Source organism: Propithecus coquereli, unplaced genomic scaffold, assembly GCF_000956105.1.
Source record: "Propithecus coquereli isolate 6110/MARCELLA unplaced genomic scaffold, Pcoq_1.0 Scaffold10, whole genome shotgun sequence".
Lineage (NCBI taxonomy): Eukaryota > Metazoa > Chordata > Mammalia > Primates > Indriidae > Propithecus > Propithecus coquereli.
In genome coordinates this window covers 8,390,694-8,406,359 of record NW_012133858.1, presented here as the reverse complement: position 1 = coordinate 8,406,359, position 15,666 = coordinate 8,390,694, and the positions used below count along the sequence as shown (strand labels likewise).

At 33.9% G+C, this 15,666-nt stretch overlaps 1 protein-coding gene across 7 annotated transcripts in view; it reads left to right on the top strand.

Moving 5' to 3' along the window:
* DLG1 (discs, large homolog 1 (Drosophila)) overlaps positions 1-15,412 on the top strand; it is a 277,439-nt gene extending 262,027 nt beyond the window's left edge. For 4 of the 7 annotated variants that reach the window (XM_012641542.1, XM_012641557.1, XM_012641534.1 and 1 more), the window contains 3 exons: positions 2,695-2,804; positions 8,851-8,942; positions 13,177-15,006. In XM_012641542.1, the coding sequence (XP_012496996.1) occupies positions 2,695-2,804; positions 8,851-8,942; positions 13,177-13,283 (309 nt within the window). In that variant the 3' untranslated portion in view covers positions 13,284-15,006. Of the gene's footprint in view, positions 1-2,694; positions 2,805-8,850; positions 8,943-13,176 lie in introns of all 7 variants that reach the window. The other 3 variants (XM_012641549.1, XM_012641583.1, XM_012641575.1) reach the window with 1 other exon arrangement.
* The last annotated feature ends 254 nt before the right edge of the window (positions 15,413-15,666 follow it).

Below are 15,666 nucleotides of genomic sequence, written 5' to 3'. Positions count from 1 at the left end.
GCTAGGATTACAGGCGTGAGCCACCGCGCCCGGCCTAAATATCATTCTTTATTAAAAAGATACAGAGCTCCTTGGAGAAATGGCTGATTCCAGGGTTAGAACTGGAAAAGTACCAGGTGAGCCTAGGACATTTTGCTGTGCCGGAAAAATAAGGAAGTACTCAAAAGAAAGATGAAATATGTACAAAAAAAGACACAAAAGCCAACCTGTAGGGCCACGCACTGGCCAAGTCTGGGATAATTTGAATATCAAAATAAATGATAATAACAGATTATAATACTTAGAATAAAATAAGAATCTAAGAGTCCATAGCGATATAAATAAATACAGATGGTCCCCAATTTAGGATGGTTCAAGTTTACAATGTTGCAAAAGCAGTATACATTCAGTAGAAACTGTACTTCGAGTACCCATACAACCATTCTTTTACTTTGAGTACAGTATTCAATAAATTATATGAAATATTCAACACTTAATTATAAAATAGATTTTGTGTTAGATGATTTTGCCCACCTATAGGCTAATGTAAGTGTTCTGAGCACGTTTAAAGTAGGCTAGGCTAAGCTATGATGGTTAGGTGAATTAAATGCATTTTCAACTTACAATATTTTCAACTTATGATGGGTTTATGAGACATAACTCCATCATAAGTCAAGGAACATCTGTACATGAATAAATAAATGGATAGAAGAGAAAGCTTTGCCTTACATTAGAATGTCTACTAATGAAGGTAGAGGAATAAAATTAGAAAATCTCTTTTGAAAACTACCATGGTGATAATTAATTGTTTCAGGCAAGAATCATGAGTGTATGCTAAAATTAATGAGTGAAAATTTGATGAGAAACAGCATATTTACATAGTTTCAAAGTATCTTCTCCCAAAATACTTACCAGTTACAAAGGCAAAAATATTAATTTTACAGTAGAGAAACCTAGCAGATAAAATCTCAAACAAGCGATCAAAATTAACATCACAAGTAACGGGACAAATAGGTATCATATACCTCCTTGATATGATGGACCAAAAAGGACACGACATGATGCCTCTGATATTCATGCCAAAAATATGTAACCTGCCATCTGATAGTGAGGAAACAGGCAAACCCAGGTTGAGCCATAGTCTGTAAAATAAATGTTCTATACTCTTCAAAAATACCAAGAAAGACAAAGACTGAGGAACTGTGTCAAGAGACTAAGGAGACTTTACAACTCAGTGCAATGTATGATACTGAATTGGATCCTGGACCAGGAAAATTTTTTTCCCAGTAAGGAATGTTAGATGGCCAACTGGAATTATATTGTGATTATGTAAGAGATGCCATTGTTTTTAGGAAATACGAGGTAAAGGAGTATTATGTCTGCAATTTACTCAAACTATTATACACATATATAGAAACAGAAAGCAAACATGATAGAATGTTAATATTTTAGTGTCCGGTTTTTAAAATTTTTAAGCAATCATGTAAAATACTAATACCTGATAAAAGTAGATAATGGGCACATGGGTGTCTTTACTTTTCTATATGTTTGGAATATTTTATAATACTGAATTTTTTATTTTAAATATGCCCACTAAATTGAAATTATCACTTATTAACACAGACTCAAGCCCTTAGATTAGAAGATGCATTATGGGGGAGTACCTGACTTAAAATATAATAAAGTTTATTTGACATATTATAAAATAAGTACTACCCAGTTTAACATGGAAATGTTCATCTATACTAAAAACCTAAATGGCCTTTGTCAGTGAATTTAAGCATGTCAGAGAAGTTGTCATTTAAATCCAGAATTTGGGTTCCCAAGTGCTAGTTTATGATAAAGTTTTTGCCAGTCCCCAATAAAATGAGAAATAGAAAAATAAAATAGTGATAGTGAGGTTTTACAAATTTAAATTTATTCAATTTAAAAGATTTACCTGTATTCGAGCATTTTTACCCTCTGTTGATTATATATTCTTTTGTTGTTGTTGTAGTTGTAGTCGGTTTTGTTTTGTTTAGAGATAGGGTCTTTCTCGGTTGACCAGGCTGTAGTACAGTGACACAATCATAGCTCACTGCATCCTTGAACTCCTGGGCTCAAGTGATCCTCCTGCCTCAGCCTCCCAAGTATCTGGGACTACAAGTGTGCATCACCACGCCTGGCATTTTTTGTTATCGTTGTTCTTGTTGTTTTAGAGACAAGGTCTCGCTATGTTGCTCAGACTGACCTTGAACTCCTGGCTTCAAGCATCCTCCTGCCTCGGCCTCCCAGAGTGCTAGGATTACAGGCATAAGCCACAATGCCTGGCTGTGATTATATATTTTTTTTATGAAGTGATAGTTATAGGAAGACAGTAGTTTGGCATCCTTCTTTTCATATGCCCTTTCTTGGCAAAATTAAAAATAGGAACCCTATTTCGATCACCATTTTGAGAGATTACTGGTCTATAAAATCTAGGAGTATAGGAACTATATTTTCATTTCTTTTTAAATATAATATTTATTTGGAAATGGCAAATTAATTATTCATAATCTTTATCATTGTCTTCATTTCATTTCCCATCTAAAATTTACTAAAAGAAATGACAAGTTTGCTTAAAGTGAACAAGGATCCAAAAATATATCTAGAATTTGTACCTATAGAAAATGGACCTTTGATATAATTGCAAATACTTGGTTCATTTGTTTTTTTTCTTTATTTCTTCTATTTTAGGGCAAACACTGTATCCTCGATGTGTCCGGAAATGCCATAAAGAGATTACAGATTGCACAACTTTACCCAATCTCCATTTTTATTAAACCCAAATCCATGGAAAATATCATGTAAGTATAAAACCCTAAAGCATAGCCCCTCAGTACAAATTCAGTCACTGTTGAGTAATTTATTTACCCTCCCTGTATCTTAGTTTCTTTATCTGTAAAATGGAGATAATAATATAATAATATGTATACTCACCTCAAACTGTGTTGTGAGGATTAAACAAGCACTATGAGATTAAGTATCATCATCATCATCACCATTAATATTACTAAAGGTAATGTATTAGAACTTGAAGTTTAAATAGCTACATTTGGCTAGTGGCTACTGAACTGGGCAGTGCAGTTCTCAGGTAACCATTAAGAGAATAAAAAAATGTATAATTATTAGCTAATAGAGGGCAAAAAATAGAATCTAAATAAAAATTAAGAGAAGAAAACAAATAGAAACACTGAACAGGTGAAACAAAAAGATATATAGATAGTAAAATGGTATAAATAAAGCCAAATATTTCAATAAATACACTAATGTCTATTTATTGCTAGACTAAATGTTCCAGTTAAAAGACAGAGATTGTCAAAATGGATAAAGAGAAAAGTAAACAATTATTTATTGCTTTTATAAGACACACCTTAAATATTAGACTGGAAAGGCTGAAAGTAAAAGAGTAGAAAAGGAAATACCACATAAACATTAACTAAAAGTAAACTGATTTTATATTATTGTCAAAGTATACTTTAAGGCAAGAATTACTAGAGATAAAGAGGAGACGTTTTATAAAAGTAAAAGATTCACTCCACCAGGAAGATATATTTATGCATTTGTTTGTTCTTAATAGCACAGTCTCAAAATATATAAAGCACAAATTGACAACTATACAGAACAAAAAGATAATTCCAAAATCATCATGGGGGATCTTATCACATCTGTCAGGACATAATCAAATAAGAAAACAAACATAAAAAATCAGTAAGGATATGGAACAAAACAAATTAAAAACTTTACCTACCTGACATATGTTAAACACTGCACTCAACATTTGCATAACATACATAGATTTCAAGTGCATATGAAACAATTACCAAAACTGATCATATGCTGGACCACAGACTTAAAATGATTGAAAACAAATATTTTCTGACTGTAATGAAATTAAACTGGAAACCAATAATAAGATAACCAGAAAAATCCTCATATTTGGAAATTAAGCATTATACTTTGAATGAGTCGAAGAAATCATAGAATAAATTAATGTTTTGAACTAAATAATAATGAAATTGCTAAATAAATCAATCTGAGGATGTCATATCCTTGTCAAAGGAACATACACAGCCTTAAATGTTAGGAAGGAATGTTGAAAATCAAATATCAGGAAACAAAGGTTAAAAATCTAAGATTTTGAAAAATTAGAAAAATATCAGTCAATTAAACTCAAAGAAGACAGAAGAGGCCGGGGATGGTGGCTCACACCTGTAATTCTAGCACTCAAGGAGGCCAAGGCGGGAGGATCGCTTGAGCTCAGGAGTTCAAGACCAGCCTGAGCAAGAGTGAGACCCCATCTGTACTAAAAATAGAAAAAAAACATTAAGCCAAGCAACTAAAAATAGAAACAAAAAATTAGTCGGCATGGTGGTGTGTACCTATAGTCCCAGCTACTCAGGAGGCTGAGGCAGGAGGATCACTTGAGCCCAGGAATTTGAGGTTGCTGTGTGCTAGGCTGACACCACAGCACTCTAGCCTGGATAATGGAGCGAGACTCTGTCTCAAAAAAAAAAAAAAAAAGAAGATAGAAGAGGAGAAATTAATGAAATAGAAAACAAACATACAGAAGAGAAGATCGACAAAGCCAAAAGTGTTTTCTGGTAAAATATAATAAACCGTTCAAAGGATCAAGAAAAGAAAATAAAGAAGTCATATCAATATCAAGAATGAAAAAGAAGTCCTGTGCATTATAAGATGTTAAAAAATACGTATATAAAAAATGTTTTAGCAAAAAGAATGAAAAAGGATATCACTACACATCCAGTAGACATTAAGAATGTTGACAGAATGTAACCCAGTGGAAAAATGGGCAAGGGGTTTGGACATGCCATAAAAGAGGATCTCCAGATGGTAAACATGAGATGGTGTCCGTTAATCATGAAAATAGAAGTTAAAGCCACGATGTAATATACTACCACCCACACACCAACATAGTTGAAATGAAAGAGAAAATATCAAATGTTGGCAAGGATGTGGAACAACTGAAGCTCATAACAATGTTAGGAGTATAAATTGGTATATCTATACTGGTAAACTGTTTACAGTATCTCTTAAAGCTGAACATACACATAACTTATGACCCAGAAGTCTTATTCTTAGATGCATACTCAACAGAAATGCTTACATATGCTTACCAAAGACAGGTACTAGGTTGCTGACAGAAGTGGTATTCAAAATAGCCAAAAACTAGAAACTACCCAAATGCCCATCAGCAGTAGAATACATAAATAAATTATGACATATTCACAAACATTCTACAAAAATGAGAATGAGCAGTCTCCGTCTACATGCAAAAATATGGAAGAATCTCATAAACATAATTTTAGTATAATATAAAACCCCAGACCTAAAAATAAACATATTCTGTGATTCCAAATTTAATTACTGCTTATGGAAGTCAAATAGAAGTTACCCTTTAAGGGTGGATTAGTGACACTGGAGTGAGCACACATAGATTCTGGGGTACTAGCAGTGTTCTATATTTTGATTTAAGTACTAAGTACACAGGTATGTGTACATTTGAAAATTCATCAAGCTGTACATTTGTGATATTCTGTGTTTGAAAGTTACACTTTCAAAAAAGTTAAGAAATAGAAAAGAAAAAAATACAAAACCTAAATAGTCATGTGCTTATTAAAGAACTTAAATCTGTCATTAAAAGCCTTTCCACAAATAAAATACTAAGCCAAGAGGACTTACCAAATTCTACCAAAAGCTAAGTAGTAATTCCAATCTTACACAAACTCTTCAACTAATTTATGAGCATTAATTTGATACCAAAAACTGGCAAGGACTTTATAGGAAAGGAAAATGATAAGCCAGTCTTAATCATAAATACAGAAGCAGGGAAGGGTAGTGGGGAGGGGTGGATAAAGTGGGGATGGTTAATGGTTGCAAAAATATAGGTAGAAAGATAGCATTAACAATATTTGGTAACCCAACAAAGTGACTGTAACCAACAATAAATTAGGGTACACTGTAAAATAACTAAAAGAGTAGAATTGGAATGTTCCTAACACAAAGAAAAGTTAAATGCCCAGGGTGATAGATATCCCAATTACCCTAATTTGATTAATTCACATTGTATGCCAACATCAAAACACCACGTGTACCCTTTGAAGATATACAACTATTATGTACCCATAATAGTTAAAAATAAAAAATTTTTTAAAGTGAACATAGATGCAAAAATCCTTACCAAAATATAAGCAAAATAAATGCAACAATTAATTTTTTAAAATAAGCTAAAATATAACAACCAAGTTGGGTTTATGCCTTGAATGCAAGACTGCTCTAACATTTAAAAACTAATTAGTGTTGGAGCTAGAGGGAAGATGGAGCTAGAGGGAAGACGACAGAGTGGGAAGGACCAGGGATCCACCTCCCCACCTAGACAATAATTGCACTGGCAGAATCTGTCTGATGCAACTATTTTGGAACTCTGAAGTCTATGGAAGGCTTACACTTCCAGGAGAAGGTTCGATAGGTTAATTTCACCTCCTAGCATGGTAGCAGCTACTCATTGTGCTACTCTCAGTCCCATAGCAGGCAGGCGTGCATGCATTCCTTGAGCAGCTTGCATACAGTTTGTGGGAATCAGAGTGGGCAATAAGGACCTTGTCCTCCAAATATCAGGGATCTGTATTGTGATAGCTAATTGCTGCTTCTGATCATGGAGGTACAGACACACAGTGAACGATTGTTGCAAACCCCATTGCCACTGTTGCAAGCCCCTCTCCCTGAGGCTAAAGTAACTTTTAAAGATTTAAAGGGCCAGTGCCTTCCCCAGGCCTCACTTTCTCTTTTCCCCTTTTGGGAGCCAAACCAGGACACTAAAAAATAACCACATATACAGGAGGGATTTAGAAAGTCACCCACCACACATACCTATGGAAAGGTGTAGACTCAGAAAATACCTGGAAAGACCCTAAGTTTACACCTCAGGCTGATCTCTTGCACAGAAACACCCTATGATAATAATAAAATTAAGTTTTAAATAAAAAACAAACTGTGGAGAAGAAGAAGAACTTGATCTCTAGAGTCACCATAAGATTCAAATGTCCAGTTTTCAACAAAAAATCACAAGGCATACAAAGAAACAGGAAAGTATGGCCTATTCAGAAGAAGAAAAAAAAAAAGAAACTGTCCCTGAGAAAGACTGGCTGCTATACTTACTAGATAAGCACTGTAAGGTTGTCTTAAAGATGCTTAAAGAACTAAAAGACATGAACAAAGTCAAGAAAATACGTGAACAAAAGGGAAATATCAGTAAAGAGATATGAAAGCTAAAAAAAAAAAAAAAAAAAAAAAAGAAGTTCTGAAGCTGGAAAGTACAATAACTGAAATGAAAAATTCACTAGAGGGATTCAAAGGCAGATTCGAGCAGGCAGAAGAAAGAATCAGCAAACTTAAAGATGAGACAATTATTGAGTCTGAGAAACGGGGGGGAAAAGTGATTAAAGAAAAGTGAACAGAACCTAAGGGACCTGTGAGATACCATCATGCTACCAACATACACATTGTGGGAGTCCCAGAAGGAGAATAGAGAAAGGAGCAGAGAGATTATTTAAAGAAATAATGGCCAAAAACTTCCCAAATTTGATGAAAGACGTGCATATAAACATCCAAGCAGGTTAAACTCAGAGACTCACACTGAGGCACATTATAATCAAACTTGGAAGACAAAGAATCTTGAAAGCAGCTGAGAGAAGCAACTCATCACATACAAGGGATTTCCCAATACGATTATCAGCAGATTTTTCATCAGAAACTTTGGAGGCCAGAAGGCAGTGGGTTGATGTATTCAAACCCTGGGGGAGGGTGGAGATTTTCAACCAAGAATCCTGTATCTGGCAAAATATCCCTCAAAAATGAGGGAGAAATAAAGACATTCCCAGATAAACGAAAGGTGAGGGACTTCATCACCACTAGACCTACCCTAGTGGTAATGCTGAAGGGAATCTTGTAGGGTGAGATGAAAGAACACTAGACAGTAACTACAAAATATCAAAGCAATCATACTTAATGGCAAAATATTTGGGGACTAAACTTCCATATACCCATCACCCAGCTACAGCAATAATTATCAACTTATGACCAATTTGTTTCATCTTTCCCCCCACATACACCTCCTTGCCACTTCATTCCAGGTTATTTTGAAACAAATCCCACACATTATATCATTTTATCCATTTATTTCAATATGTATTTGGAAGATAATTCTTTATCAGAAAAATCATCACTGTGATTGTCATACTTAAAATAATTAACAATAATTCTTTTACATTATCAAATAGTTCCGATTTTCCTAATTGTTTCATAAGTTTTGTTTATGTTTTTTCAATTTGTTTGTTGTAATCAAGTTCCAAATAAGACCTATTTATGGAAGTTGGTTAAGTTTTTCAGTCTATAGATTCTTCCTCCACATCTCCCCCCTCCCACCTATTTATTTGTTGAAAAAAACAGGTAATTTCTTCTGCAAAATTTTCCCCAGACTGTATTTTCTGATTGCCTTCTCATGGTGTTGTTTAATATGTTCATTGTCCCCCTTATTTTCTGTGAGTTGGTAGGTAGATCTATAAGTCATATTTTAATATAAAATTTTCATCAAAGTCAAAAATGGCACAGATTAATGCTTAGGGGTTTTTTGGCTGCTTTGAGCCGATGGAGAATGTGTTGAAACCCTTCTGTAATTCCAAGTATAAGGCAACGTATTCAGTGACTAAATCTACTTTTTAATGACATTCATGTTTTCAACAGAGCTCACCTTTTCATGATTGTATGTTTTATGTCTTATTTCAAAAAGTATTACAATGTGGTAATTACTGGTTTCTAAATTTATTTGCATAGGGAAATGAATAAGCGTCTAACAGAAGAACAAGCCAGAAAAACGTTTGAGAGGGCCATGAAACTAGAACAAGAGTTTACTGAACATTTCACAGGTTGGAACCATGTGTTACAGTGTCCTTTATGATAGAATTTTGCTTTCAATCCACGTGAACTGACCCATTCAACAGAATTCTGAACTATGCGTACATCTACCAATAGTAACTAGAACTGTCATTTTCAGAATAAACTCTTAAGGTCTGTGGTTTTGTCCTGTGGAAAATTCATCTAGCACAGACAGTGGTGATGAAGAATCTTGAAATTTAGTGTTTCTTAGGTTATCGATTAGAACAACATGTACGGGAATAATTCCTACTTGACAAGAGGAAAAATAGATTTAGATTTGGTTTCTTCTGTGAAATTCTATTTTTCTCTTATCCTTTATAAATTTTGACCCATTTTTTCCAGCTATGTTGAGGTGTAATTGACAAAATCCATATATATTCAAGGTGTATAGTGTGATTTGATATATTGTGAATTGATTACCAGAATCAAATTAACACATTGATCACTACACATACTTACCATTTTGTGTGTATGTGGTGAGGACACTTAAGGTCTACTCATTATTAACTATTGTCACCATGTTAGACGTTAGATCCCCAGAACTTATTCATCTTATACCTGAAAGTTTATACCCTTTGACCAACATCTCCCCATTTCTCCTACCCCACGGTCCCTGGCAATCACCATTCTACTCTGTGCTTCTAGGAGTTCAACGTTTTTAGATTTCACATATAAATGAGATCATATCATATTTGCTTTTCTGCCTCTGGCTTATTTCACTTAGCATAATGTCCTCCACATTCACCCCTGTTGTCACAGATGACAGGACTTCCTTCTTTCTTATCATTGGATGATATTCCATTGTCTATATATACCATATTTTCTTTATCCATTCATCTGTTGCCAGACACTTAGGTTATGTTCATATCTTGGCTATTATGAATTATGCTGCAGTCAACATGATAGTGCTGATATCTCTTCAGCATACCAATTTCATTTCCTTTGGCTATATACCCAGTAGTGGGATTGCGTGATCATATGGTAGTTTTATCTTTAATTTTTTGAGAAATATCCATACTGTTTTCCATAATGGCTGTGCTAATTTACATCCCACCAGCGGTGTACAAGAGTTCCCTTTTCTCCATACCATTGTCAATACTTGTTATCCCTTGTCTTTTTGATAATAGCCATCCACACAGTTGTGAGATGATATCTCATTATGGTTTTGATTTGTATTTCCCTGATGATTAGTGAGGTTGGACACCGTTTCATATGTCTCCTGGCCATTTGTTTGTCAACTTTGGAAAACTGTCTGTTCAGGTCCTTTACCTGTTTTTAAATGGATTATTCAGTTTTTTCCCATGAAATTTTATGAGCTCCTTATATATTTTGAATATTAACCCCTCATCAGTTATATGTTTTGCAAATATTTTTCCCCTTCTGAATAGGTTGCCTTTTCATTTTGTTGATTGGTTCCTTTGCTGTATGGAGATTTTTTCATTTGATGTAGTATTCCCACTTGGCTATTTTTTTATTTTGTCACCTATGCTTTTGGTGTCATATCCAAAAAATCGTGGCCAAGAGCAATGTCAGGGAGCTTTTTCCCTGCTTTCTTTTAGGAGTTTCATGGTTTCAGATTTTACATTTAAGTCTTTAATCTGTTTCAGGTTAATTTTTGTATATAATGTAAAATAAGGGTCCAATTTCATTCTTTTGCATGTGGATATTTAAGACACTGGCCTTTCCCCCATGTTATATTATTGGCCCTCTGTCAAAGATTAGTTGTCCTTTGATTTCTTTTAAAATATTACTTGTTTAAGAAGAGAAGAGTGGGGAACAATTCCTAATAATCTCTTATTCAGTCTGTCCTTTAAATTATTCCTTGGATGTCTTTGGGCAGGTCTTTGTTGTTAGTTGTTTGTTTGAAATAATGATCAGCCTATATTCGGTGTTCACGCTAAGGACCAGTAAGCGTCATCGTATTGTAAGCCATGTGCTTTTTTTTTTTTTTAATTTCAGACTTACAGAGAACTCGCAAGAATAGTACAGGGAAGTTTTAGATGCTGTTCATCCATATTCATCAAATGTTAACATTTTACCACATTTTTAATTTTTTTATGAAATATTTGAGAGTAAGTTGCAGGCAGATGCCCCTTTACTTCTAAATACTTCAGGGTGTATTTCCCCAAAAACAAGGACATTCCCTTATATAATCATAATACTATTGTCAAAATCAGGAAATTTAACATTGATAATATCTCATCTAACTGTAGGTCTTATTATTATTCCACTAGTATTATTATTATTATTTCACTAATACCTTTAGAGCAAAATGGGGAAAAAAAAAATGTTTTTCCTATTCCAAGATCCAATCCAGGGGCACATGTTACATTAAGTTATCATATTCATTAGTCATCTAGAACAGTTCCTCAGTCTTTACTTGTTATTCATGACCTCGACAATTTTTAAGAGTTGAAGGCCAGACCAGTTCTTTTGTAGAATGTCTCTCCCTTGATTTGGATTTGTCTGACATTTTCTAATGATTAGATTTACGTTATGCATTTTGAGCAGGGATGTTAATGAAGTAATAATGTATCCTTTGTGCTTACAGGACGTTCATGATGTCTATTTGTATCATTACTTCTGATGTTAGTTTTAATCATGTAATTAAGGTGCCTGTAGTCTTATGCTTTCCAAATTCCTTATTCCATAATGAATTTACAAAGTAAGCAAAATATATATGTTTTACAAGCTAACTCCCAAGTAACGCTTTCTTCCTAAAATAAGTCATTGTATGCTGTTGTCCGCCTACGCTATGAAACACTATGAGATTCTGCCATATGCTGTTGGAGTGCATCAGGATGCCAAACTGATGAACCAAGTATTTTGTCAAATGAACTGTGTCTTCAAGGACATTAAGCCATGTCTATATTTAGCTCAAAATGTAAACTCTCACAAAACTAATACTAGTGAAAATTATGTTATTTAAAATTTTTGGTTACTCAAGCATTCTTAGCTACGTAAGTTGTAAGCCCACTCTACAGACATACACCCTCCTTATGCATGTGTAATCGTGATCATCAAATACACAATTTTACTTAAAATCTCCATATGACATTTATGCTAGGTTTTTGAGACCATGGAAGTCCATCTATCATGCTCTTCCAAAATCATTGGGCATCTTTTAGTAGTTTAATAAATGATTTATTGACATAATTCTGAATTATTTCATTTATATATAAACATTTACTGTTTTCTTTAAAAGTTACTCAAGCTTAGTGCCCTCTGGCAAGACTTTTTGTTTTGTTAAGTGATCTTTATTCCTCACTCCAGCTATCCCCAAAGAGTGGTTGCTAGTAATTGTTACTATGTTTTTTATTCATGAATTATTTCAGACAGCAAATAAACTTACCTAATATTGATTTTAATAATTAGTGATTAATCTAACCACTAACAAGCCAGATTATGTATCTCAGTTCACCTACACTATAGTACCTGACATAACAGGATATTGAAAAAAGTAATATCAATCTATAATTAACTCTTTTCCTCCAAGATCCTACCCTCCCCCCAAGAAAATAACGCAGAAATGTAGCCATGCTTGCTTGCTTTCTGCAGTACTGTACCCATCCTCCTTTTTTTCTGTATAAATTTATGGAGAAATCAGAAAAGTGAAGGAAATACATAATTTGTTTTAAAAGAATTAAGCTAATACGTACATGCTTACATGATAAAACAAAACAATAAGCAAAAATCACCAAATACCTTTTATCTTTTTCCTTGAGGCAGTGTCTCTGAGGCCCAGGTTAGAGGCAGTGGCATCATCATAGCTCACTGCAACCTCAAAAGCCTGGGCTCAAGCAATCTTCTTGCTCAGCCTCCTGAGTAGTTGGGACTACAGGTACATGCCACCATGCCTGGCTAATTTTTTTAGTTTTTGTAGAGATGGGGTCTCGCTGTTGCCCAGGCTGGTCTCAAACTCCTGGGCTTAAGCAATCTTCCCACCTTGGCCTCCCAGAGTGCTAGAATTATAGGCATGACCCACCAAGCCTGGCCACCAAATACCATTTTTTGACCAATTTTTAAAAGTAAAAATTTTTGTATTATACAAATAGGAAAATTAATGAAAATGAGCAGTTTTTCCTAAGCAAACAATACATAAATGATGACTCTTCCTGGATGAATAACTGTTTCTAAGATTTGGCTTCTACTATTTCACCAATAATTATAATGGCAAAGATAGACAATTAATGGAGATTTCTGATTTTGTTTCTGTCATTACAGCTATTGTACAGGGAGATACGCTGGAAGACATTTACAACCAAGTGAAGCAGATCATAGAAGAACAGTCTGGTCCTTACATCTGGGTTCCAGCAAAAGAAAAGTTATGAAAATTGATGTTTGTCTATTGCTCTTTTCCACAAGCTCATGTTGACATTTCTTTGCCCTTTCCTGTGGAGTCTGTCTTCAATACTCCTTTCGAATCATATCACATGCATCATGGTCTGCAGTTGCACTTATTTTTGACATCTGGTGTCTCCTTCAAGTTTTATCATCTATACTGTTTTATGTCACTATTGGTTTGTGGCCATTTTTCAGAACTAAAGATGGAATGGCCTGACCAGCTATTAAGGGTTCAGGGAGACGCAGAAATTGTGGTAAAATTCCTTAATGTTTAAGGGAAAGTAACTTTAAGAGATTTTCAGAAAAGCTTTATATGCATCCTTTTCAAATTTCAGTACAAATGAAAAAGTGGTTTTAATCATTGATTTAGTAGACTCTGAGCAACTATGCACGTTTAACTTTAATAGCATGGTTTGGCCAATGTATTAGCTCTCAAATCCTTTTCTCAATTGGCTTCTGTTATCAAAGCAATTAATTCATTATAGACAAATAAGGAAAATATGTTTTTTTAATTTCAAAATTAATGTTTGAGTTAACTTTCATAATTTCACAAGGGATATTCATTTTTCATAAGAGTTCTTAAAGTCTTTTATTGTTTGTTTGAGGGGGTTTTTTTCCCAATACATTTGCTAGGAATAACACTGTTCAAATGTTTTTAATCTACTTGCATGACACTATTTATAGTGTCCTACAAAAGTTGTTCATACATAATGATCATCACATTTTCTGAATTGAGGCCATGTTTAGGTGCTAAGGGAGCTTACCTTTTACTCAGAGAGTTGAGAAAATTTCATAGACATAAATACAGACAAAACAGACATACAGTGGTGATGTAGTAATCATTTTGGCAATGGAAAAGGAGTCCAATTCATAGCCTAAAACTTTAAGTGTATTCTTAGGGGTCAGATTTTAATGAATATTTTACCCACAATAACTGCCTATTTTGTTATAATAAAATATATATATAAATATATATAAAACTTTCTTTAACTAAACTCTGTAACTATGGGAATTATTTTCTTTACATAGTTGCACACACACACAAACATATATATATATATATTTAAAATATATTTTTTTTCTTTTGCCACCTACTCCTAACTTTTTGTTTGATTTTTAAATTAAATATTAATTGAATAGACTTATCCTCCTTAATCATGTGAACTGAAATTGGGGGTATGGTGGTTGTGAGGAGAAACATTTAGAGAAATTACATTATAAATAAAAGTATGAGCATATTCTCCTCTTTTCTACAGAAGTTTTCAAATGGTTCCTGGGTTTTTTTGTCATTGCTGTTCTTGTCATCTAAGTTTGAGTTTGGTTCTCTGCCTTTCCTTCTAGTTTTCCTCCTTTTATTAATAGGAAAACAGGCAAAAGCCCCATTTATGTGTGTGTGTTTCCCTCAGACAACTTTCCCTCAGACGTCTGCTGCTCTGCACTAGGGTTGCACAGATCTTCATGTTGAGCAATTTTAAGAAATTTTAGTGAAAGGTAGAAACTACTTCAGAAATCAGTTTCTCTGGTCCTTTATAGTAATAATATCATTTGGCTTCCCATTGGTCTTTGGAGTTGTTTATTAAATATTTGTTTTTGACAACCTCCTCGTTATAGTTTCTTAAAAAAATGAGTACTGGTTTGTAAAGAATTACCAACATTATCCATTCCATTTATGAAGAAGAGAAGAACAGCTAATAAACTTTATTGTAAAATTCATATGTTAAATGTGTCTTGAATTTCGAATGAAAAAATTATCTTACAAGCTCACATTTTCTTGGAACAATTTGAGGCATCATGTAATTTATAAACTGAATTCAAAAGCCATTAAGCAACCTAATCAAGATTTCTTCTGTGGGTTTTGGAACTTTTAACACATTGAAATACATATATACTATAGCTGTTACACAAATATAGTAGGTTGTTACCAAACATGAACATAATAGAAGAAAATTGTTGTAAAATCTCAGGAGCTTCAGAAGAGCTTCTCAAGAGCTTACGGCAACACTCCAGCATAAATCATTTTAAAGTCTTTACTAAATAGTTACATGTTGCAGAATATGAACAGGTTATAAAATGATGCTATTTGTGTGTTAAAATCTACATTAACATTGCTTTCTGGTTGTCCTTGTTAAGTGCTTTTTTTGGTAAGAAAATACTAACTTTTGTGCAGCTTTCTAGATTGTATGGAATTAATAATGAAATTCCTAATGCTGAATACTGTGCAATAGCTGCCTTAGCATATTACCACTTAGTTTTTTTTAAAAAAAAGTGGTAAGTGTTACTAGCCCCACTATAAGGCGTAAGTGAAATCACTTGCCCAAGATGACTTAGCTAATAAATGGCAGCGCTTGGTATTCAGTCCAAGTCTCTCTG